The following is a 22,058-nucleotide window of genomic DNA, read 5'->3' on the forward strand; positions in this document are numbered from 1 at the left end:
TGCCGGACTTGGCTTTCAAGCTCCATGTGGGCATTGGAGAAACCTTGGGTTGGCCTGTTTTCCGAGGAGGAGGGTAGAGGAGATGCCAATGGACTCGCCCCTTCAACATGGTGATGGCCTTCGCTGCTGTGGCTTACGGCATGGACTGCCTGGCGCAATCCTAACAGCAATGGCCAGTGCTTACATCATGCTGAGATTTTAGGCCTGGTTTCAGGAAATTTGATTCATTTAATCCTCACAGTCACTTTTTCAGGAAGTAAAATGATTATCCCCATTTTACAGATGAAAAGCAGAAACAGAGAGTTGAGCAACACACTGAAATGCATACAGCTAGATGCATTCTTTGTGTGAGTCATTTCACACGAAGTGGTGGTGGAGCTGGGGTTCGAACACTGGCAGCCTGGCTCCAAGAGCTGTACTTGCTGTGTATAGCGTATGCTGCCTTGCCTAAGGTCTCCTTATAAATTAGGCTACTATTTGCCACTAATAATGCTTTAGGAATCAATAGGACCTCCTATCTCAACTGGGTAACCAGGAATGAATCTCTGTCAAATTAGATCTCTATGTCTATGCTTGGCCCCTCTTTCCATTTTTAGGTGGAAAAGAATAAGGATAAAAGGAATACCTATACTTCATGTGATTATTTTAAGGAATAAATGAGTACAGTACAGTGTACTACATGGTGTACAGTACAGAACAGTATCTAGCACACTGTCAGCAGGTACTGAATGCTAACAATTGTCTTTATGATTACTTTGGGAGGGACGTCAAGGGTGGCCCTTGGGATTCTTGGGCTTTCACAGTCCAGTCCCCTCAGTTTCGGCTCAACCAATTTCAGCAACACTTTCAGGGAGAAATGTGGGTCAGAGGAGATTATTTGCGGGGTAAGGGGAATGCTGGTAGAGGGTGTGGAAAGTGTCTTTCTTGTCATCTTCTGCTTCTGATCGCTTCTTCCAGAAGGCTGCATCCCAATCTAGAGCTTGCTTGGTGCCTGCCCAGAGGTCTGATTGGAGCACCTCAGCTTCAAATATACATTGGCTGAGGCTGCACCCACGGGTCTATAGACCATCATCACTTCCTGGGCTTTTATAGACAATGGAGAAGCTCCATACTCCACGCAACTGCTAAACCCTGGCATGGACATCATTCCCTCTTGAGAGTGCATCCAGGCTGGAGGGGTCAGCATTCTATGCCCGGTGTGGACATGTTGTTTCGTGCGCTGTAGTTGTCATGTGCACATTCTCTCTGTCTCTCCCTCTCTCATGTGCTCACTCACTCACTATTCCTTCCCTTCTCTTGTCCTCCCTCTAACAATTAATCCAATCAACCAAACTTTGTGTGAACTAGAAGCCCCTTCACATCCTGCTTCCTTCAGTTTCTTTTCAGGGAATGTCCAGGCCCTGAGAGAACCAGCTCCTCGTCAGTCTCCAGGCTGCCTGCAGCCCCTGGTCTCAGCTGGTGACAGCACTGAGCATTACGATGACACTTACCTGAGGGGTATCCATGTGATATTTTCCAGAACTATATTTGGCACTGAGGGCAGCTGCCTTTTAGGAGACTTTTTACTTCATGGATGATAAAAATAAATTCCATTTATCAAGTGTGTGCACGTGCTAGGTATACTGGTCACTTAACATACACCTCATTTAATTATTGTAACACCCCATAAGGTCTGTGTAATTATTATCCTCACTAAATAGATCAGCACTGTCCTTTAGAACCATCTGCGATGATGGAAGTTCTCCTCTGTACTGTTCAATAGAGCAGCCAGTGGTCACAGATGGCTGCCTTGAACTTGAAATGTAGCCAGTGAGACCACGGGATTAACATTTAAATTTCATTTACATTTCAATAGCCACACTTGGCTGGTGACTACCTTACTGGACGGTGCAGAATTATAGGTGGTAGATCTTCACCATAGAGTCACCAACATTTCTCAGACTGAGTGTTGGGAATTTCATGTTTGCCCCCATTCTGTAGTGAAAGAACACTTCCGTTCTTAACTGAGGATTAGGCTGAGTGGCCAAGCGCGTCGTCCGGTGGTGCCCGGAGCTCAGTTCACCCACCGTGGATTCTGGCTTTGGCCGTCCCAGAGTGAGGCATTGCCTCCCCAGGCACCTGTGACCAGAGCTGAGTTTCTGGCAGGATGACTCACCAGAAATGATTCACCTTGGGACTCAGATGGGTTCATCAGGAAAGGTGATCAGTGGAGCAGAGATAGGAGCCCTGGGCAGGTTAGGCTGTGAAGACATATCACCAGGCGGCAGATAGCAGAAGTTGGCAGAAGGTGACTGTGCCAACAGCCAATTTCCATTGAGCCCAAGAACTTTGATGTCAATAAAGCGAAGCCTCTGGCAGAAATAGAAAAGGGAGTGGATGCTGCCGCCGGCCCAGCCTGAACTCTGGCCGCCACACCCTCTGCAGGGCCCATGAGTGAATGCCGAGGTGCTGAGCTCGGGGCCTTCCCATCTAAGTGGGGTACATGATCCGGGGAAGCCCAGGAGTAGCCTGGGGAAGGAAGGCAGGAATCACCGCTCAAAATCTTCAAAGTGATCTTGCATCTGAAGGGGCACCTCCAGAGACGACTGGGGGGCGTGCCCGATTCTGTCCCACTCCAGAGAGGGGTCTGCTAAGATTCCAGCAACCCCTCCATGACAGAGCTTGTGGCACAGCTCTTATAACAGAGATTGCCCAGACTGTGTCCTGAGAGAGAACTTGGTTATTGCTGTTACTCGGACATTCATGTCACTTAGACTGCTGCTGGCAGCTTCTTTCTGTCCGATGGGTGCTGCGGAGGCTGTAAAGGCCCAGCCCATCTCGCAGAACCAGAAAACATTAACGTCAGGTAGCCCCTGACTGCTGGGGGCTCTGGGGTGAAGAGCAAGGCACTGTGGAGGTGGATGGCCCGATTCCTGCCCTGCTTGCTGTGTGGCCTTGACCACGTCGCTCTGCTCTGAACCTGCCTCCTCACCCAGGCCGGGCACCAGCAGCACTGGGGAGCCTTGGAAACCCTGAGCCCTGCCTCTGGCTGACCCACTCACTCAGAGCTGTGCAAGCTGGGGCCCTGCCATCTCTGAGTCACAACTGGGTGGGCACTGCCCGATTCAGACAGTTCAGCCTGAACCTGACCTTGAGTCTTACCACACTGACCCCACCCACACCCCGGCAGGCCTACCCCTGGGTGACAGGTGACCTGCCCAGCCAGAGCACGTCCTTCTGTCTTCCCAGCCACGCTTATCTATTTTCTTTGTGGGCCTTGTCTCAGAAGTGAATCTGACAGACCAAAATGCTCCTGGGTGTAATTTCCCTCTCCCTCCTTTCTCTGCGTGGATTGTCCAGCACCCTCCAGAAGCCAAGAGTAGAGAAGAAACAGGCAGCAGGCCGTGAAAAAGATAGTCTTAGAGGACAGGAGACCCAGGTGCTAGCTTTGTTTTGTGCCCAACTTGACACAAACCATGCCAGTGCTTCCCCATAAACTTGATGTTGGCCAATGGTTTGAGATTTGAAATAATTGACATTTAATTTTCATTGCCTTAGAGCAGCTCTCTGTTCTTAATTAGCTAAAAGTTTTGTTTTTTAATTTAAATTTTTATTATTTTGATAGATCAGGAAAAGTCATTGTGTGTTTATCAAATGTCTTCATAGTTATAATAAAATGCCATAATTTTTTCTCCTTTGGCCCAGTGAAGTGCTATTTTATATGATTAGACGTCCTTATGTGAAACCATCCTTGCATTCTGCCTTTCTTTTTTTGGAAAGAGATAATGATAGTGGATTAGTCTTATAAAACATTGTCAATTCACCTACTAGACACTTTATTTAGAATCTTGGCATCTTTTCACACTTGAAATCAGTTGTACTACATGTGTGAGTCTTTGTGTGGGTGTGTGTGTTTTCTCTCTCCCAGTTAGGTATGAAGGTTATGCCGACTTCTTGAAATAAATGGTAGCAGGATTCTTCTCTTTAAAACACTGAAACTGTAAATAACATAGGAATTGTCTGTCTATTCTCTGAAACTCAGAGAGGGAACTGAGCAGCAAAATTGTGTATACCTAGGAGCCTTTATAGGGATGTGGGGAAGGTATTCTTTGCAAACTTTAAAATACTTTTCCAAGGTTATTGGTTTTTTCAGATTATTTACTCTCTAGAGTCATTTTCAGCCATATTTATTTTCCTCAGAAAATCATCACTTTTAAAAATTGATTAACATAGAATTCTATGTGATGTTTTTATATTGCTAATGCCCCATTTTTATTTCTAATTTTGTTTATTTGGGCTTCTCTATCGTATTTGTCAAAGGTTGGAGCCACACACACTGACCCTAAATAGAACAATTTATTTGCTTTATGAAACCTGTTGTTCTCTGTTTCATTTTATAGATCACTAATTGTTTTCTTTATCATTCCCTTACTCCCATTTTTATGAGGCTTGTTGTGTCCTTTTCTTTCAATATCTATGAGTTGACTGCTTAATTCACATTTTTATTCTATGTTGCCTAATAATTAGTGCATTTGAGACCATGAGTTCGTCTACAAGTATGGCCTTTGTAATTTTGCAAATTTTGCAGAAGAAGGAATCAATATCTATTGAACACGTACTCTGTCAGATGCTGTGCTATTTCGCATCCTTCCTCCTCTGTAAAACAGAAGGAGTGTGATTCTCCCAGCTGTCCCCACCTCGCGCATCTTTGTTCTGTTTTACACATGAGGAAACTGAGGCCCAGCAGAGAGAAGGGAGGTGCTCAAGGTCACCCAGGTGGGCCGGTCAGAGCCATAGCCCCCACTATGTCCCCCTCAGCTGATTCTCAGGGCCCACTCCACCCTCCCCTGCAGAGACTCGGAGGGAAACCAGCAGGATGACAGCAAAGAGCTGTGGCTGGGGGTCTAGAAAACTGAGCTGAGTTGTTTTTTGCTCCTCCTTCTAAAAACCTTCCACCCTCTTCTTTAATCCCAGCGATGGAGATCTGGAGCCCCCTCTCACTGACAGTGGCCCTCTTTTCAGACCTTCAGCTCTTTTCTCCAGCAGGATGGAAGGGACCATTAGAGGCCGCTGAAGGGCGGCCAGTGGTTTTAAAACAAGGAGCCTGCCCCCTCCAAGGGCCCTGCTCACCCCAGCCCAGCCCCTCAGGGTGCTCTTCCCAGCTTGCTCATGCGAGGAGAGAGCCCCACGTTCAGCCAAGCCATGGGCATGGTGGGGGGCTCGGAGCCTCCCCACGGCCCGTGCCCCCGAGGCCTGTGTGGCCCCGGCAGGTGAGTCCGTTACCAGAGGCAGTAGTGAGTGCAGGTTTAGTGGGACCACCTGCCCCTCGGCTGGGGCCGGGGTGCCGAGGTACACCGTCTGTCCCCTTGTCAGGGGCCCCACCAGGGAACTGTGGCACTTTTGAAGGGCCGGCAGGTTTTACCTTAACACTATTTATCAAATGAATCCATTTCCACTTTGCAGCCTAGTCTGTGGGGACTTATTGGTCAATGTGGAAAGATGGTACAGAAACGATCACCAGTGTGTGATGCAAACATAGACACTGGAAAGCCAGGGAGAGATGTACAGGGAACCCAGGAGGATGCCGGGGTGGGGTGGGGTGGGGATCCTGCAGGCTCCCAGGGAGCAGGAGTCAATCTGTGGCCTGACACTCCCTCAGACACCCACACATAGTACCTTGGGGTCCCCTTGAGCATTCCACAGTCCTTAAGTCTGCTGACAGTGCTCAGAATCCTCCCCAGACATCGCAGCACTGCAGAATCCTCTAATGGCAGGTTCCATGTGCATTGGAGGCTGGGCAAGGGCAGGGCTGAGTAACAAACAGCACCTGGAGACGAGGGCCCCAGGTCTTCTGGAATTAGCCGAGTAAAGCAGCACCTCAAGCCCACACAGGTTGCCTGCGTGAGTTCCTGAGAGATGGCATTTCAGAAAAGCTATAGTGCTTTATTAGGCTTGTAAACCTTTCCTCTAATAAATGTCCCCCATTTGTTTGAGTTTGTTTGTTTACAAACTCTTTATAAAAAGCTGGCTCGATGGGCCTGGTATGGCTGACTATTTGATGTAAGGATGCAGTTATGTTCTCTTCGTGCGGTTTGCTTATGTGTTTACTGCCTGACTTGCTGGTCACTGATGCACCGTTTGAGGCCTGCCTTCTCCTGATAGCAGTAAAACAAGGGCGAGGGGAGCTGAGATTTTAAGTACCTGTTCAATAATTAACCACTAAGCCTCCAAAGACAAAGTGAATATGTTCGGGCTCCCATGCTGAGATATGAAGGACAAGGAAAGATGCTCATGACTTTTCTTTCTCTTTCCTAAGGACAAGGATTTATCAAGTACACGCCCTTACTTTATCCTGGAAGGTGCAAGCAGATTCGACATCCAACAGGGAAATGCAGGTGAGAGCTCGACGTCTTTCCCTCCAGCCCCGGATCAGGGCAGGCCACCCAAAGTCAGGCCACTGGATAAGTAGGAGGTGGTGATGGAGCCCACCCAGACTCACAGAGCTTCTTGCCAGCTTAGGAAGGGGGTGGAGGCATGGCGGGGGCCCCGGGTGCTGCTGTGGTGGACGGCTCATGCCCAGCCCTGCACCTGCCAAGTGGACTTCCTGTGCCCAGACGGCTCACCTGCTCAGCCACGGTGTGCAGGGCCATTTTCACGTGAGCAGCTATTTTGTAGAAAAGGAGAAAGCGGCCACAGGGTTTAGTCTAAGCACTGAGTAGGGGAAGCACCAGCTGATGGAGGATGGGAAGGAAAAGGAGGCAAGGAAAGGGGAGACAAACGCTTACTGAGTTTCACTTATTCCTGGCAACGTCCCCGTTTTATATGTGTGGAGACGAAGTGGATTCATGTCCACCAATGGGGGTCTTAAAACCACAGAACTGGATCATCTCATGGTTCTGGAGGCTGGGAGTCCAAAGTCAAGGTGTCAGCAGGGCCCGCCTCTCCGAAGGCTCTGGGGGAGGATCCTGCCTGGAAGCTCCCTCTTCCAGTTCCGGTGGCCCCAGGGGTCCTCGGCTGGTGCCAGCGTCCCTCCCACCTCCGCCTCGGCCTCGGCCTCGGCCTCACGTGGCCGTCTTCTCCCTGTGTTTGTCTTCCTGTGTCCAAATTCCCCTCTTCTTATAAGGACACCAGTCATATTGGATTCAGGGCCCACCCCAATCCAGTACGACCTCATCTTAACTACTTTCATCTACAGAGAACTTCTTTCCAAATAAAGTTACATGCACAGTTGCCCTGGATTAGCACTTGAACACAGCTTTTTGGGAACGGTAATTTGACTGTAAGATGAGGGTCCAAGAGGTGAAATAATTTACTTAGTTTCATAGAATCAGTAAGTGATGGGGTTGGATTATAATCCAGGACTGAGTCCCTAGCCCCCTAGGCAGTCAAAGGCGCAGCGGTCCTGGCCTGAAATGCCCCCCCAATAATGATCTGTGTTGAAGGGGCAGGAGGGTGGCTCAGGGAAAGGGGAAGCACATACTCAGGAGGGTGGCTTGCTGCCGTCCCCGAGAAGCCACAGGCCCAGTGCCCGCAGGAGATGCCGGACAGAAGGAGCGGCCGAGCAAACACCCGTTGAGAAAACACAGACCTGTCCTCTGCAACTCTCCAGAGCCCCTCTGCTGCCTGTGCCAGCATCAAAATGAGCTATTACCCACAGCGCCGGGCACGGCTGGCAAAGTGAGAATCAGAGGGGAGGCCTGGTGGTCCCCGACCTCCCTCCCAGCCCCCTCCCACCCCCATTACCCTCCCACGACTGCAGCCCCTTCTCCAGCTCGCGTGGAACCAGCCTGGCCCCTAAAACCTTCCCCCAACTCTCCTCTCACGGAGGAGAAGTAAAAGCATCATCCAGAAGGGGGTTCCCGGATCTCTAACGGCCTCTGTCCCCCCAGGAGACTGCTGGGTCCTGGCTGCGCTGGGCTCCTTGACCCAGAACCCGCGGTGTCTGGAGAGGGTCCTGCCCAAGGACCAAAGCTTCTCACACGGCTACGCCGGGATTTTCCACTTCCAGGTACGCACGCACCAATCGGATGCTCCTTCAGGAGCTTGGAAGCAAATGTTTTCATACCCCTAGGTGTTAGTGCCCACCGCCAAAACAAAGGGTTTGATCGGCTTACGGTCCGGTAGTTAAAACATTTTAATGTAAATTGAAAGAACTGGCAGAAACAATTAGGAAAAGAAAATGGCAATTTTACCAAGAACCCTGTAACCATCAGTGAGCGTGGATTTCTGCACCAGGCCATGTTCCTTTGATTTCAGTAGCTCTATAGAAGTCATAGCGTCTGGTGGGATAAGTTTTCCTTAGTTGGTCGTTACTCTTCTCTCAAATATGTCTTGCTAATTTTTGCATATTTAGTCTCCCATGAGAATCTTCAAATCATTTTGTCTAATTTTTTAAAAAGCCACTTTGACGTGGAATGGAGCATCACTCAATTCATACATTAATTTGGAAAAATTACATTTTTATTATTTTAATCATTCTTTTCCAGTAACATGGCATATCTTTGCATTTATCCAGAACATAGCTTTATGTCCTTCAATAAAATGTGATAGTTATTTCTTTCATATTGGTAAATTTATCCTCAAGTATTTTAAAATTTTGTAGCTTTTGTGAATGAGATTCTTTTCCTCATTTCTAACTGCATGTTGCTGGAAAAGAGAAAAGCTATTATTCATTACATATTAAACTTATAACTAGCCCCTGTACCAGATTCCTTTATTCGTTTACTTGATTTTTCGGTTTTCTTTGGATTTTCTGGTTACCTAATATTATCTGCAAATAAAGATAATTTTGTCTTTCTTCTTTTAATGCTTATAGAACTTATTTTTTTGTTTTTGCCTTATTGTATTCATTAGAATCTCACAACAATTTTGACTAATGGTGGTGAAAGCAAAATCCTGCCTTCTCCTGATTTTAGTAATGTACAGCCCTGGTATGCTGTTCTTTCAATACACTGTTGGATTCAATTTGTTCAAAATTTTATTAGAATTTTTGTGTCTAAATCATAAGTGAAATTTGTTTCTAGTCTTTCAATGTTATTTTTCTCATGTTGGAGTAATGCTAGCTTTCTAGCTTTTTAAAATGAACTAATTGATCCTTGCTATCAAATAATTTGAATAATAGTTGCTTATCACTGATTATCATTTCTTTGAATGTTAGTAGTTAAATTATCTGGACCTGGGTCCATTTTCAATATGATTTCTTTAACTTTTCTAGTATGTTCAATAGCTATGAATTTGCTTGTGTCTCATTTCTTCTGGTTGAAATGTATATTTTAGCAGCAAATCAACTCTTCTGTATTTCTAAATTTATTGCATCGAGTTGCTCATATTATTATCTGGCAATTTATTTCATCTCTTCTGTATCTATGGTCAAATCTACTTTTTTTTTGTTTTTCCTCTTATTCTTACTCCAGCTTGCCAGTGGGTTTATCTCCTGTATTGGTTTTAGAAAGAATCACAGCTTTTGATTTTCATTATCCTTTCTATTCTTTTTCTTTTGGGGTTTTGTTATCTTTATTAATTCCCTTCTACTATTTCTTTTTGCAACGTTATTGTTCTTTTTAAATTTTCTGAAACTGCGTGCAACATTTTCAGGCTTTTCTTAATAATAAAAACTTTAGAGGCTTTAGATTTCCCTCTGAGATCATATATGTAGGTTGTGATATGAAGAGCCTTATTTTTGTTAATTTTTAGATAATATATTTTAGTTTGGATTCTTCTTTGATATAGAGATTGTTTTTGAAGTTTAATTTTCAAATGATTGAATTTTGTAGAGGGTAATCTTTTAGCATCTGGTGGGATAAGTTTTCCTTCATTGTTCATTACTCTTTCTCGTTAAATTATGGTCAGAGAATATAATTTATAAAATCTCTACCTTTGTGGAAATCATTGAAGTTTTATTTATGGCCAAGTCCATGACAGTTTTTGTAACTCTTTCACGGACATATGAGAATATCTATTATACAATGGTTGTTAATTTTACCTATTGAGTCAAGCTTGCTGATTTGCAGATTGTATTATCAAAATCCTCTTTCATCTTGGCTTATATTTTGTGTACTTGATTTGTCAAATTCTTAAAGAGGTGAATTGAAGTTCCTCCCTCAGCTGTAGCTTGGGGAGTTCTTGTGTTTTCAGGTGATCTGCTGTTACACTTTTCCTGCATGTCCTTTGGTGCCCAAAGGTTACAACTGTGATATTTTTTGGTGGAGTAAAACTTGCATAATATCCCTCTTTGTCTTATTTAGCTTTTGATCTTTAATTTCTCTTTGTCTGATATGCATATTGCTACTCCAGCTCCCTATTTTCCCATTTCCCTGGTCTATCTTTGTCATCCCTTCAGCATCAATTTCATCTTCACTGTGCAATAGGGATGTTTCTTGTAAAAAAAAAAAAAGCATGTTGAAAACTCATTGCTTACCACTGTTTCTTTCACCCTTTATTTCTTTTTATCTTGAGACTTTTGCTCTAATTTAATCATCATTAGGTAAGAGTATTTCCTTGAATAATTTTCTCAGAATACATGAGTGTCTCTCTTTTGCTGTAATTTATAAATGATATTTAGGTTGGATTTAGGATTCTTGGAACACATTCCTTTTTCTCAAAAGTCTGAAAACATTGTCCCATTGTCTTGTAGCTTGCAATATAGCAGAGGAAAAAATCCAGTGATCTAATCTCTTTATTTTGTATACATCATGTTCTTTCAAATTGAAAGTTTATAAGAGGTTTTCTATCTTTTTGGAGTGTAGAAATTTCTCTAGAACATGTCCAGATGTGTCTTTTAAAGATCAATCCTGCCTGGAGCTCAGTGAGCCCTTCCAGTCTAAAGACTTGGTTCCTTTTCCTACCTAGCGACACGTCCCTCATTTATTTCCAGGTGGCCTTGTCCCTCCTTTCCCCTTCCTGTCAGTCCAACTATTGCATGTCAGGTCTTCTGACAAGCCCCCGGGTGAGACTGAGGCTGAGGCTGCTGGTCCAGGGTCTACACGAGGGTGGGAGGTAGAGGACCCAGGGCTCAGCTGTGTGGGGTCTTTCCTCGGGGCTCCAAGTGTGATGGGAGTTATTTAAGTGGTTAGGACGTCCCGGTCCCAGGCAGGGCACATTCTGCCCTGGTGGGTGGTGAAGAAGGTCCCACAGTTGAGGTTCACCAGGAGCAGCCTCACCACGTGGTGGTAGCCTGGTGAACCAGGAAATGTGGGTCAGCGGCCCTCTGCAGCCGCTTAGGGAGCCACATTCCGATCTGCTGTTCCCCTGTACACGGAGAACAAGTTTCGTCAGCCTTGCTGGTGTGGGAGGACGGGAGTGAGTGTGACGGCCAAGGCACCACCCAGAGGAGGTCACTGAAGGCAGGACTCGCCCGGTCTCGATGACCTGGGTGGCAGGCGCAGTCCTACATGCCACCGGAAAGGCTGTGGGAAAAGAGCTCACTTTCACAGTCTCAGTAGATCCCAGTCACGGTACTGGGGGGCAGCTTATCCTGCTGCCATTTGAAGATGAGGAGACTGAGCCACAGAAAATGAGTGCTTGCTCAGCATCTGTTGCTCCAGTAAAAAAAGGCAAAGCCAGAATTCAAACTGTCGAAAATCCAAGCCAGGCCGTCCTCCAAGTACTCCTCATCTAGGATTCAGGATTGGCTTTCCAGGCATTTTCCAGGATCACTCCCCCCACCACCACCAATGACATCCTCGTTGCCTTTGAACCTCCCCCTCCCTCCGAGTCTCGCTGCCGAGGCCCCCGCCTCCCCGGGTCCGACCTCTCACTGCCGTAGGCCCCAGGGGCCCAGCGGTGCAGAACCGAGCCGCGGGACGCTGACTTGTTCATGCCCCTGGAAACATCTTTACTCTGTCTCCACTGGCATCTCTGTCTCGGTCCCATCTCTGAAAGTGCGTCCTCAGCTGGCTGTGACAGCCCAACATCTGGAACTCCCGTCTGTGGAAGGGCCACGTGGACGGTGGCTATCACTGCTGAGCGGGTGACAGATCCCACCACCCGGCTTTCCTCTGAGCCCACCCATGGGAGATGTGCCTGCAAGGCCCAGGCCTGACTCTGGAACCCCACTGCTACCCAGACAGGGGCGCCCAGGAAAGATGCTCAAGAAGGCTGGCTCTGTTATGAATATTCCTAATTCGGCGGTGTCCCTGGGGGTACCGTTTAGAGTTGGATGCTGAAGATTAAAACAGTCTGCTTTGGAGAGGAACATCTGGGTCATTTGTATTCGTAGCAGGAGTGGTGCCAGCAAGTTTCACTTGTCACTCTGATGGCATGGCCAGCTTTACGGGAGGTGAGGAGGCCAGGGCGAGGCTGGAGCTGCTCAGTCCTCCCGAGCCACCTGAGTCCTCCCGAGCCACCAGAGTCCTCCCGAGCCTTCAGGATCCTCCTGAGCCACCTGAGTCCTCCTGAGCCACCTGAATCCTCCCAAGCCACCAGAGTCCTCCCAAGCCACCTGAGTCCTTCCTAGCCACCTGAGTCCTCCTGAGCCACCTGAGTCCTCCCAAGCCACCTGAGTCCTCCCGAGCCACCTGAGTCCTCCCGAGCCACCTGAGTCCTCCCTCCTCCAGGCCTTTGCTTAGTCTGGGCCTGCTGCCTGCCTGCCTTCCCCATCCCCTTGCCATGTGTTTAAATCCTCCTTCTCCCTCAGCCTTCAGTCCCTGGCAGGCTCCCCCTCCCCCAGTCAACACCTTTTGCTATTCAGCACATGCTCCCCCTACTGCCATTTTGTGTACAAGATGTACAGAGAGTCTCAAGATGAATTTCCACATCTGTGTCTTGGAAGCTCACAAAGGAATCAGGACTTGTTAAAACAAAGCCACAGTTAGTAGCAAAGTTGAACTAGAGCCCAAAGATCCTGCCTCTATTTTCTTTGACTACCTCCTTGGTCGGTGACTCATTTTCTCTGTCTGCCAGTGGAGATGACACTACCACCACCCCTCCGCCCACCCTGCCAAGTGACCTGGGCTGGGATTTTGTCCTCGATGGAGCTAGCTGTTGCATCTTAGAAGTCATGCTGTACCTGTGGTTGTCTTTTGGCTTGCGGGGTGGGAGGGGGTTGCTCCAGGACTCCATTCTCCCCCCACTTTACTGAGGCATGTGCTCCACTCTCTTTCAGTTCTGGCAATGTGGCCGGTGGGTGGACTTGGTGGTTGATGACCGCCTGCCTGTGCTGTCCCAGAAGAGCCTGGAGTACCTTTTTGTGCATCCTCGCAGACACAACCAGGAGTTCTGGCCCTGCCTGCTGGAGAAAGCCTATGCCAAGTAAGGACAGCCCCCCACCACCCCTCAGCCCGGAGCCATGGCTGGCCCTGCCCACCTGCTGGCTTCTTGCCCTGCCAGGTGCTCCCCACCAGCTGGCTGGGGGCTTTCAGCCATTCTGCTGAATGCAAACAATGGCTCTGGAGTATCGGGGCCTTTGCCACTGGGCTGGGCATTCTTGGGAAACAATTGCTGGGTGCTGGGCTCAATGCTGGGGCCATCAGAAAGAACCAGGGGTAGGCAGTGCGGGCAGGACAGAGTGATGCCCTGACAGTGCTACCATGGCAAGGGTGGCGTAAGGGCCCAAATGAAATATAGTATCATGATCAAAGCCTGAGGAGAGAGCAGAGGAGAGAACCAGCAACCCTGACTTTCTGATCCACAGAGGATCAGGCCAAGGCTGCATGGAGCAGGTGGCACTGGCGTGAGGCCTTGCAGGATGGGTAGAATTTCAGCAAGGGCAGAGAGGATATGGGGGGAGCACCCCCAACAGTGGCATTGGGTGGGACAGTCCAAGCTGTCTGGGGGCTGGCGTGGCTGCTGTGAGATGGCAGTTATGTGGGGCACTCATTATTATATGGCCAAAGCACCCTGATTCAGGGACTGCCTCTTTGTTTTGACAAGCTCAGACTTTACGAGCTCCCAGTTCACAGGCTCTACTTAGACTCTTCAGGTTGCTTTTATCCACCAGATGCTTACTGAACATTTAAATGGTCAGTTTAATGGCACCAGGGCAGAGGCACTCTCAGACTGGCCCTAGCGGATGTGTGCAGGAGTAAGTGCACACGCATGTGTGCCGCATGTGTGGATATGACACTGTCATAAAGACACATGCAGGTTATGAAGCAGTGCCCGCACTCTGCATAATCAGAGAAATGCAAGTAAAAAGGGCAAGGAAACCTCACTTCACTCTTATCAGACTGTAAAAGCTAGAACGCTGGAGAAGGCCGAGTGTTGGCCAGGATGTAGGGATACAGGAATTGCAACGCGGTGCTCGTGCCATCTCCAAAGGGCAGCCTGACAATAACTCACACAGTCATGTACAGAGCTCACACCCAGCAAGGACACTCCTGGATGTCCATCCCAAAGACGTTCTCACCTGGGACCCTCAGGGGACATGCCTGTCACGCTCATTGCAGCTCTAGGGTGGTGACAGGGATTGTCCATCAGTGGGGAGGCCAGGTAAGAAGGGGCAGACGCGCTCTGCGGAGAGCCACATGCAGTCAGGGGACATGCAGAGCACAGATGGTGCTCAGGGGCAGGTGGCTGAGTGCCTGCAGCAAGAAATGCTGAAAAATAAAACACAAGATTATTTATGCAGATGGAAACTCCATGCACTACAATACACATTTTACAAGAACACCTGCAAACAAAAAATTGCATATTAAACATCCTGAAGTGCTTGTCTGTGGATGGAGGGAAAGGAAAGTGGGGATAAAAGGGAATAAATAAATAGATAAATAAATTCATTAAATGGAATGGGAGGAAAAAAAATCATGAGAAGCATCTTGTAATGATGACACTGTGAGAAAGGGGATAAAGGTACACATGGGGAAATGAGGAAATGGAATCAGGCTGAAATTCAAAAGCAGGAATTCTATGTAGGCAGGACCTTGGGGAGTGTAAGCTGGAGAAGACGTGTTTTTGGTCCCTGCTGTGGCTGGGCTGCCCTGGGCATGTCACCTGGCCATTCACCTGCCCCCTACCGCCAGGTGGCTTGGCTTGGCTCTGCATCTTTTCTCTGCTCCCTCCTCACTCCAAAATTTGGACTTTCTCTTGACTCCTCCTGATACCAGCTCAGCCTCCCAGCTGCTTTCCATGTGTGCTCCTGCTGCCCTCTGCCATACCTCTGCTCATTACCCATTTCAAACTCCTCAGAGTTATTGGTCACCATCAGTCACGCAGGGGTCAGCTCCCCACCATGTCAGGGTCAGGTGGCTCCACGCTCGGCTGCCTGGGGCTGTTGCTCTGTCCAGGGGCTGTGGAGGGACAGAAAGGGCAGCATGTGGGGCAAACCCTGGGACCGGCGTATCAGAGCTAGAAATCCAGCACTAGCATGAAAGAACAGAAAATGAGTCGTGGAGAACATCAACCAGTCTAAAGGCTTCCCAGAGACCTTCCTAACCCACCCCTCATTTCCCAAATGGGGAAACTGAGGCTGCAAATAGTGGCAAGATGGTGAGTGCAAGTATTTGACCTGGATCTGCCAAGGCCCAGTAGCTCCCAGTCCCTTGACCAGTGGACATCGTTTAGCCAGACTGCAGCCCCTGCCTTGTCCAGTCCTGAACCACAGAGGGTGCTGACAATGCAACAGAATGTCCTCCTGGAGCCCTAAATGGCAAAGGGTCTTAGGATCTCTTTTTTTCCATTCTTTCTTATGAGCCAACTTGCAAAAAATGAACATTTTTGCTCATTTCCAGCTTCAGGAAATGCTCTTCATTAGCATTTGAGAATGAAGCCAGATAACAGCCAAGGTTGTTGAACCAATCTGTATGTTTGGGGAGGTTAACTCACATCTAAGCTACTTACACAAATACTGTCATTATCTCTCCAGTATGGATTCAGCCCTCACAACTTCAGGGTCCCCCTTTCCCCTTATGTAAAAGGGGGTCACGTGGCAGTTCACTTGGTGAATTAGAAAGCTCGCAGAATGAAATGATGATTTTGACCCCATTTTGTTAACAGCCGACCTAAAGCAATCACTCAGCCTGAAAAGGGATGGGAAAGTGGGCCTAGAATTCACATTTCACCACCTAAAGACATCCAGCAGAGGATAAAATGTTTCCAACTATTAAGCTATTTAAAAGCTTCCTCCCCATCCCTCCCATTCAAAGAAGGAAGTTACAGAACACAGGGGTGAATCAAATAGAATTAAGCACTTCAGAGGTGGAAGACCCCCACCAGCATCAAATCCCACCTTCTTCTTTGAAAGATGGGGAAACTGAGGCTCAGAGGCTTGACGTGGCTTGACCACGGTCCCACGGTGTTTGAGGCCAAGCTGGAGTGAGAACTGTTCTTTCTAGTCGGGGGCTTTTCCACCATCCCTTGGTACAGTCAGTCCTAGCAGAAAAGGATTGGCTTTGTGCTTTCTTTGGAACTCAGTGGCTGGGACGTGGGGACCAGAGCCAAATGTGCAGAGCCCAGAGCCCCTGTCCCCAGACGGAGGAGATGGAGGCAACGGCCGAGCAAACACGGGGACCCCTTTCAGTTATCCTTGGGGCTGGGGGATTGGAAATGATTGCTCGACTCCAGTCAAATGTGAGAGAAAATCCATGTTTGGGGACATGTTTTTGAAAGGCCATAAAATTGAAGAGGAGCCAGGGGTTGTGGGGAGGGAAGATCCGGCAGCCTCTGATCCTTTGCAGACTGTCTGCAGCTAAGAGTTGCAGCATTTCAGCATCCTTCCTGGCTCTCGGACATCTGGGCTCTTCCCTCTTCCCTGTCCCTGCCCAGCAGATAGACATTTCCCCAGAATGAGCTGAATGAAGCAGAGGAACGAGGACAAGTCTCTCTCAGAATCCCTAGGTTCGGGTGACAGAGTGACAAGTGCGGCCGACAGTTCTTTCCTTTCTTTTCTGTTTCCTGTCAGCAAAAAAGGGCTAAGAATAGTTGCTGTGTCCTGAAGCAGCAGCGTATAAGCTCAGGATTGTAAAGCAGAGAGGTGGCTTCCTGTCATAACACGCAGCTGCTGCTGGGGCGGGCTTGGTGGCATTGTGGATAGACAGCGAGGGAGGCTGCGGGGAGAGGCCAAGGGGGGACGCTGGCTGCATGTGGTGCGAGTCTGTCCAGATGTGTTTGTGGCCCCTGATGCTGCAGAGTGGTGTGGGAAGCCACACATCGGACGAGGCTCCTGGACGCTGAGTAGCGGCCTGAACTGCAGGTCAGCCCCGCAGCTGCCACTCCCTGCTTGAAGCCAGGGAGGCCCCGAGCACAGCATCAGGGAGGGGCTGTTGGAGAGAGCGGGTGTCACCCTGGTAGGCTCTGCAGCGGGTTCTGAAGCCCCAGTCCTTGTGAACTTCCAGTACCCTCAGCAAAGCTGTTAATTTAGGAGCAGGAGCCAGAAGGCCTGGTGTCCCCGTCTCTGAGTGAAGGAGATGGTGAAGAGATCTGAAGAGGGTATGAAGAGATGATGTGGAGATCTAAAACATGGGGTGTTGGGGATTGAATCATGTCCCCCACAAAAGCATGTTCAGGTCCCAATGCCTGGTTCCGTGGGTGTGAACCCATTAATTAATAGGTCCTCTGAAGATGCTATCAGTCAAGGTGCCCAAACAGGATGAGGGGGATCTTAACCCAATAAGGCTGAAGTCTTTATAAGCAAAGGAAATTGGATGTGGAAGAAAAGTCATGGAGCAGCCAGAAGCTGGAAGTTGGTAGAACCTGGAAGAGAAAGAAGAAGGTGCCGTGTGCATTTCATGTGACAGAAAACCAAGGACCAAGGATCCCCGGCAGCCAGACCCAGAATGCCGCAGTCTTCTGGGAGAAAACATCACCTTGATGAATCCTTGATTTTGGACTTCTCCTAGCCTCAAAACCATGGCCAATATATTCCTGTTGTTTAAGCCAACCCACTGCAGGGTATTTGTCTCAGCAGCTGAGAAACTAAACCAAGGGTCATGTGGGAAATCAAGAAAGTCGGGTCCTGAGACCAAGAGGACAAAACTGTGATCACCGGGAAGCTTGGTGGATGACTGGGCGGGAGCTCCAGAGTCTAGTTCCAGCTCCAACCCTCAGGAAACATGGGGAGACACAGGAGGAGAAGCTTTAGAACCAGTTTCACATACATGTTGAGTTAAACCTGTCACTTGGTAGTTTCTGTAGGACCATGCCTTTGTCTTGTGTGTCCTTGGCTTTATTTAATAATTAAAGACTTCCTGTGCCAGCCTCGGTGTTTGTGCCTGGGATGGTGTCCTGATTACAGTGAGTGGCTGCTTGCTTGACACATATCTGAAGTGAATTTACTTGACTTCTGGGTGATCTCAGGGGGAGAGAAATATAGAGAAGGAAACATGGTGGGAAAGAAGTATCTGAGGGGCCCTGAGAGCTTATCCAGAGGATGGAACTCAGCCCTCTGACCCCCACGTGGTTTTGCAGTACCAGGATAAAAGCCGTGGCAGGAGCTACCCTGCTGCCCACCAGCCTGTGAAGGTTCTGCTCCCCTTGCCTGTTGGGGACAGGAGGGCTCAGGTCCTTAGAGAGAAGCCCAAGGGGTGGGGGCAGCTGTGAGGCCAGAGGCAGCCCCAGGGTCTCCTGCCTGGCCTGGCTCCAGCTCCCTGTCTTTGTGCTCTGCCTACCTTTTTTTTTTTTTTTTTGAGTACCAAATAATTTTATTTATCATTAAAATATGTAATCAGATCAGATTTTAAATCCTTGTGATAAAAAGAACCTCAAATGTTACATAAGTCAAATGAGCATATAAATTGTGGCATGTTTTAATGCACTGATTGTCTCAACTCTTTCTGATAGCTATTTCATAATGAGTTCACAAGCCATCCTTAAATACAAGGAGTTGCATTTCCCCATTTCTGATGGAATTTTACTTACATGTATCTTCACCCACAGCGTGTGAGACCTTATTTTCCATTTGGAATGCTGGAATGCTTTCATGAGATAAGTTCATTTGAAAAATCAACTTATTTTAGAACAAAGTTTCTTTGGAACAGCATAGTTTACTATGGCTTAAAATTGTCTGCCTACCTTTTAGGATTCTGTGGAAACCTTTTTAGGTCACCCATTGCCTCCCACCCCATCAACTGGAACTTGGTTTCTCAGAACCCAGATCTGACCTCTCCCTGCTACTTCCGTGGTTCCCCAGTGTGTCCGGTCCTGCCCCCCCTCCCTGTTAGGGCGCACAGGCCTCCTGTCGCCTTGCTCAGCCCCCAGTTCCATTGCCAGCCCCACTCTGCCATGCTCCTTGGTCCCCATGAGCCTCCCCAATTTGGATCTTCCTCCTTGGAAGGCCTGTCCCACTCTGTTTGCCTGGATAGCACTCAACTCAGAGGTGTGCCCCTCCCCAAAGCCCTCCCTGAACCCCCCCAGCTCTTCCTCTCTGTCCTACCATGATCCACTGTTCCCATAGCAGGGGGGCAGCCAGGGAGGGCAGGGAGCATGACTGGTCACTCACAGCACCCTCCTAAGGAGCAGCGTCCTGTGGCTGGGAGCTGCTGTGGGGCAGGCAAGTTTGGAGAGAGAAGCGGGGACAGGGCATCTAAGGATGGCCAGGCAGGCACTCGCCCTGCCCCATGATGAGCCAGACCCATTTCTGAGTCATCACGAGCATTAACCCAGTGAACCGTCCCCGCGGCCCACAGGCATCAGTCCTGTTACCGTCCCTGATTCAGGGATGAGGAAAGGAGTCCTCTCGCCTGGAGCCAGGAGTTGGACGCAGGCAGTTTGGCCCTTGAGCCTGGGGTCTGTCTGCCTCCACAGTAGGAGACGAGGACTACTAATGACGGGGAGGATGGGGAGACAGAAGAGATGGGGCCTGAAGGCCATGCACTGCTCGGAGTACGGCCCAGAAACAGAAACCCCGAAGGAGGGCGAGAGGGTGGAGAAGAGGGCGCTTTGAAGAACGAAAGCGAGGGCTTTAAGTGGTTTGCTTCTGGGGTGTGTGGGTAAGTCTCGTCTTCACCTCAGCTACCTTCAGGAATGTCAGCATGGCCCCCTAATGATTTGAGGGGAGTGCATGGTTTCCAGGAATAGGACGAGGTCCTGAATTCTGGATTAAGCTCTGCACCACGTGAGAACAGGGCTGTGTGAGGCCCTGGCTGGGCATTTGGAGGCCGAATGGAGTCTTGCTCATCTTTGAACTCTCCATGCCTGGCACACTCCAGTTTATTGTTAAACTGAACAGGGAGTATATAACCATCGTAATAATACCTAATATTCATTAAGGGCTTGCTTGGGCCAGGCACAACCCCGTTGGGTTGGGCGAGTCCTGCAAGATCAAGAGCTGACTATGTTGTGAGGTGGGGAGTCAACCCCAGCCTCTGCACTCAGAGCCCCTTGTGGGAAGGGGGTGAGGCCAGCACAAGCCCCCTGGACTGGTGGCCCATCGTGAGAATCTCCACCCCCACGAGTGCAGGTCAGGCAGTCCTCCCCCTGGAAAATATGCAGTGGTCGGGCAGGCTGTCCTCCTTCCAGGTGTGTCTCACCAAAAGCACCACAAAGGTGAGCCTGACTTTCCCTTCCCAGGCTGCATGGCTCCTACTCCCACCTGCACCTTGGCCACCTCCCTGATGCTCTGGTGGACTTCACAGGAGGGGTGGTCACCCACGCTGACCAGGGCTCCTACCCATCCAACCTGGTGACGGTGGTGAAGATGGCGGCCAGCACGGGCTCCCTGATGGCCTGCAGCACTCCACTGGGGGTGAGTGTCACCCCCTGCCCAGAAGGACCAGGGATCCCCTGGCACTGGTTGGAGCCTCTCCTCACCCAGGTGGGCTCGGCCTGCGGTCTGTGCAGCAGGCGAGGCTGATGCAGAACGGCCGTGATGGCACATTCATCGTGTGTGTACCAGCTGCCTCGTGCATTCCTTACACCCACCCTCCCATGAGACAGGGATGGTAGAATTCGCTTTACAGAAGAGGAAACAGGCTCAGCGATGCTGGCTAAAATGCCCGTGACCACACAGCCAGTGAGTGATAGAGCAGAGGTTCAAATGCCGCCATCTGACTCCAGCACCTTTGCATGGGGCCCAGAGAGACTGGGGGGGCCTTTACCATCTGATTGGAGAAAGCAGTTATGGCTCTCACTGAAGGTCACCCCCCCTTGCACTTTGCCTTAAGTTAACGATGAGCCCTTAGGCCCTCTGATTCTCACTGGCTCTAACGGCAGCACCCCAAGGGGCAGCTGTGTCCCACCTTGGAAAACTTGGATGAACTTCCAAATTATTTGAGTCAGGCTCCTAGCAATGGGCATGTTTCCCTCACTCGTTAAAAAAGTGGGCTTTGAATCACACATCCATAATCTAAAATGCCACTGGGAAACTAAGATGCACTCTAAACCCTCAATTGCTCACAGCACAGGGGGCAGAGGTATTCCTGGTTCCTGCCAAAGACCCAGCAGACACGTTTTATGCTGTGCCTCGTTGATGATGAGCGATTAGAGGAGCAAGCAGCCCAGATCCTCAGGACCCTGTGGGGATATATCAGTAACGGGGGTGGTTTCTCGAGGAGTGAAATACCTGGGGCTCCCCCTCCCATCAAGTTCTGCCTCTCTAGAAAAGAGTTCCAAGAACATCTGCCATTCCAAAGTGAGTCAGTGGGACAAGTTTCATCAGCCACAGTTCAGCTGCTGATTGAACTGGGTTTTTCCATTTCCCTGAAGAACCTGTGGAAGTTTAAAGCTCAGTCTGCTTTTCTCCTTTGCAGCCAACAGGCAAGGACCAGGAGCTGGGGAATGGACTGGTGGCCCGTCACGCCTACACCGTGACAGGAGCTGAACAGGTGAGGTCCCTTCCCCTACGTGGGCACTCAGTGTCCTCCTCCCCCAGGGACCCATCGGGGATCTTGCTATCCTTGAACCAGCAAAGGTCAGCTAGACTGAGGGATTAGTCAAAAAGGAAGGCAAAATGAGCTACTCTTTGGACTCTGGAAGAAGTTTTGCCCTGAAAGGGGTTTTACTTATTAAGTACAAGCTAAATGACTGCAATAAGGACACTGCAAACCACAGAGGCTTAAACCAAAGTTCATTTCCCACTCATGGAAGCAGGTGGCCCCAGGGCTGGCAGAAGGCTCTGGGGCCCCCATCTCCCAGCCAGGGGAAGGGAGAGAAGCCACGGGAATATTGAACATCCACAGAGAAGGCACAGGTTGGTACTGGTGCCTATCACT

The 22,058-nt window shown here is 49.3% G+C and overlaps 1 protein-coding gene across 5 annotated transcripts in view; it reads left to right on the forward strand.

The window, feature by feature from the left end:
* CAPN13 (calpain 13) overlaps positions 1 to 22,058 on the forward strand; it is an 84,593-nt gene that overhangs the window by 19,426 nt on the left and 43,109 nt on the right. For all 5 annotated transcript variants that reach the window (XR_005212431.1, XR_005212434.1, XR_005212432.1 and 2 more), the window contains exons 3-7: positions 6,296 to 6,374; positions 7,869 to 7,987; positions 13,082 to 13,227; positions 20,419 to 20,593; positions 21,597 to 21,671. Coding sequence is in view for 1 of the 5 variants with exons in the window: in XM_037807496.1 (XP_037663424.1) it covers positions 6,296 to 6,374; positions 7,869 to 7,987; positions 13,082 to 13,227; positions 20,419 to 20,593; positions 21,597 to 21,671 (594 nt within the window). In the remaining 4 variants the exon portion in view is untranslated. The remainder of the gene's footprint in view (positions 1 to 6,295; positions 6,375 to 7,868; positions 7,988 to 13,081; positions 13,228 to 20,418; positions 20,594 to 21,596; positions 21,672 to 22,058) is intronic.

Source organism: Choloepus didactylus, chromosome 17, assembly GCF_015220235.1.
Source record: "Choloepus didactylus isolate mChoDid1 chromosome 17, mChoDid1.pri, whole genome shotgun sequence".
NCBI lineage: Eukaryota > Metazoa > Chordata > Mammalia > Pilosa > Megalonychidae > Choloepus > Choloepus didactylus.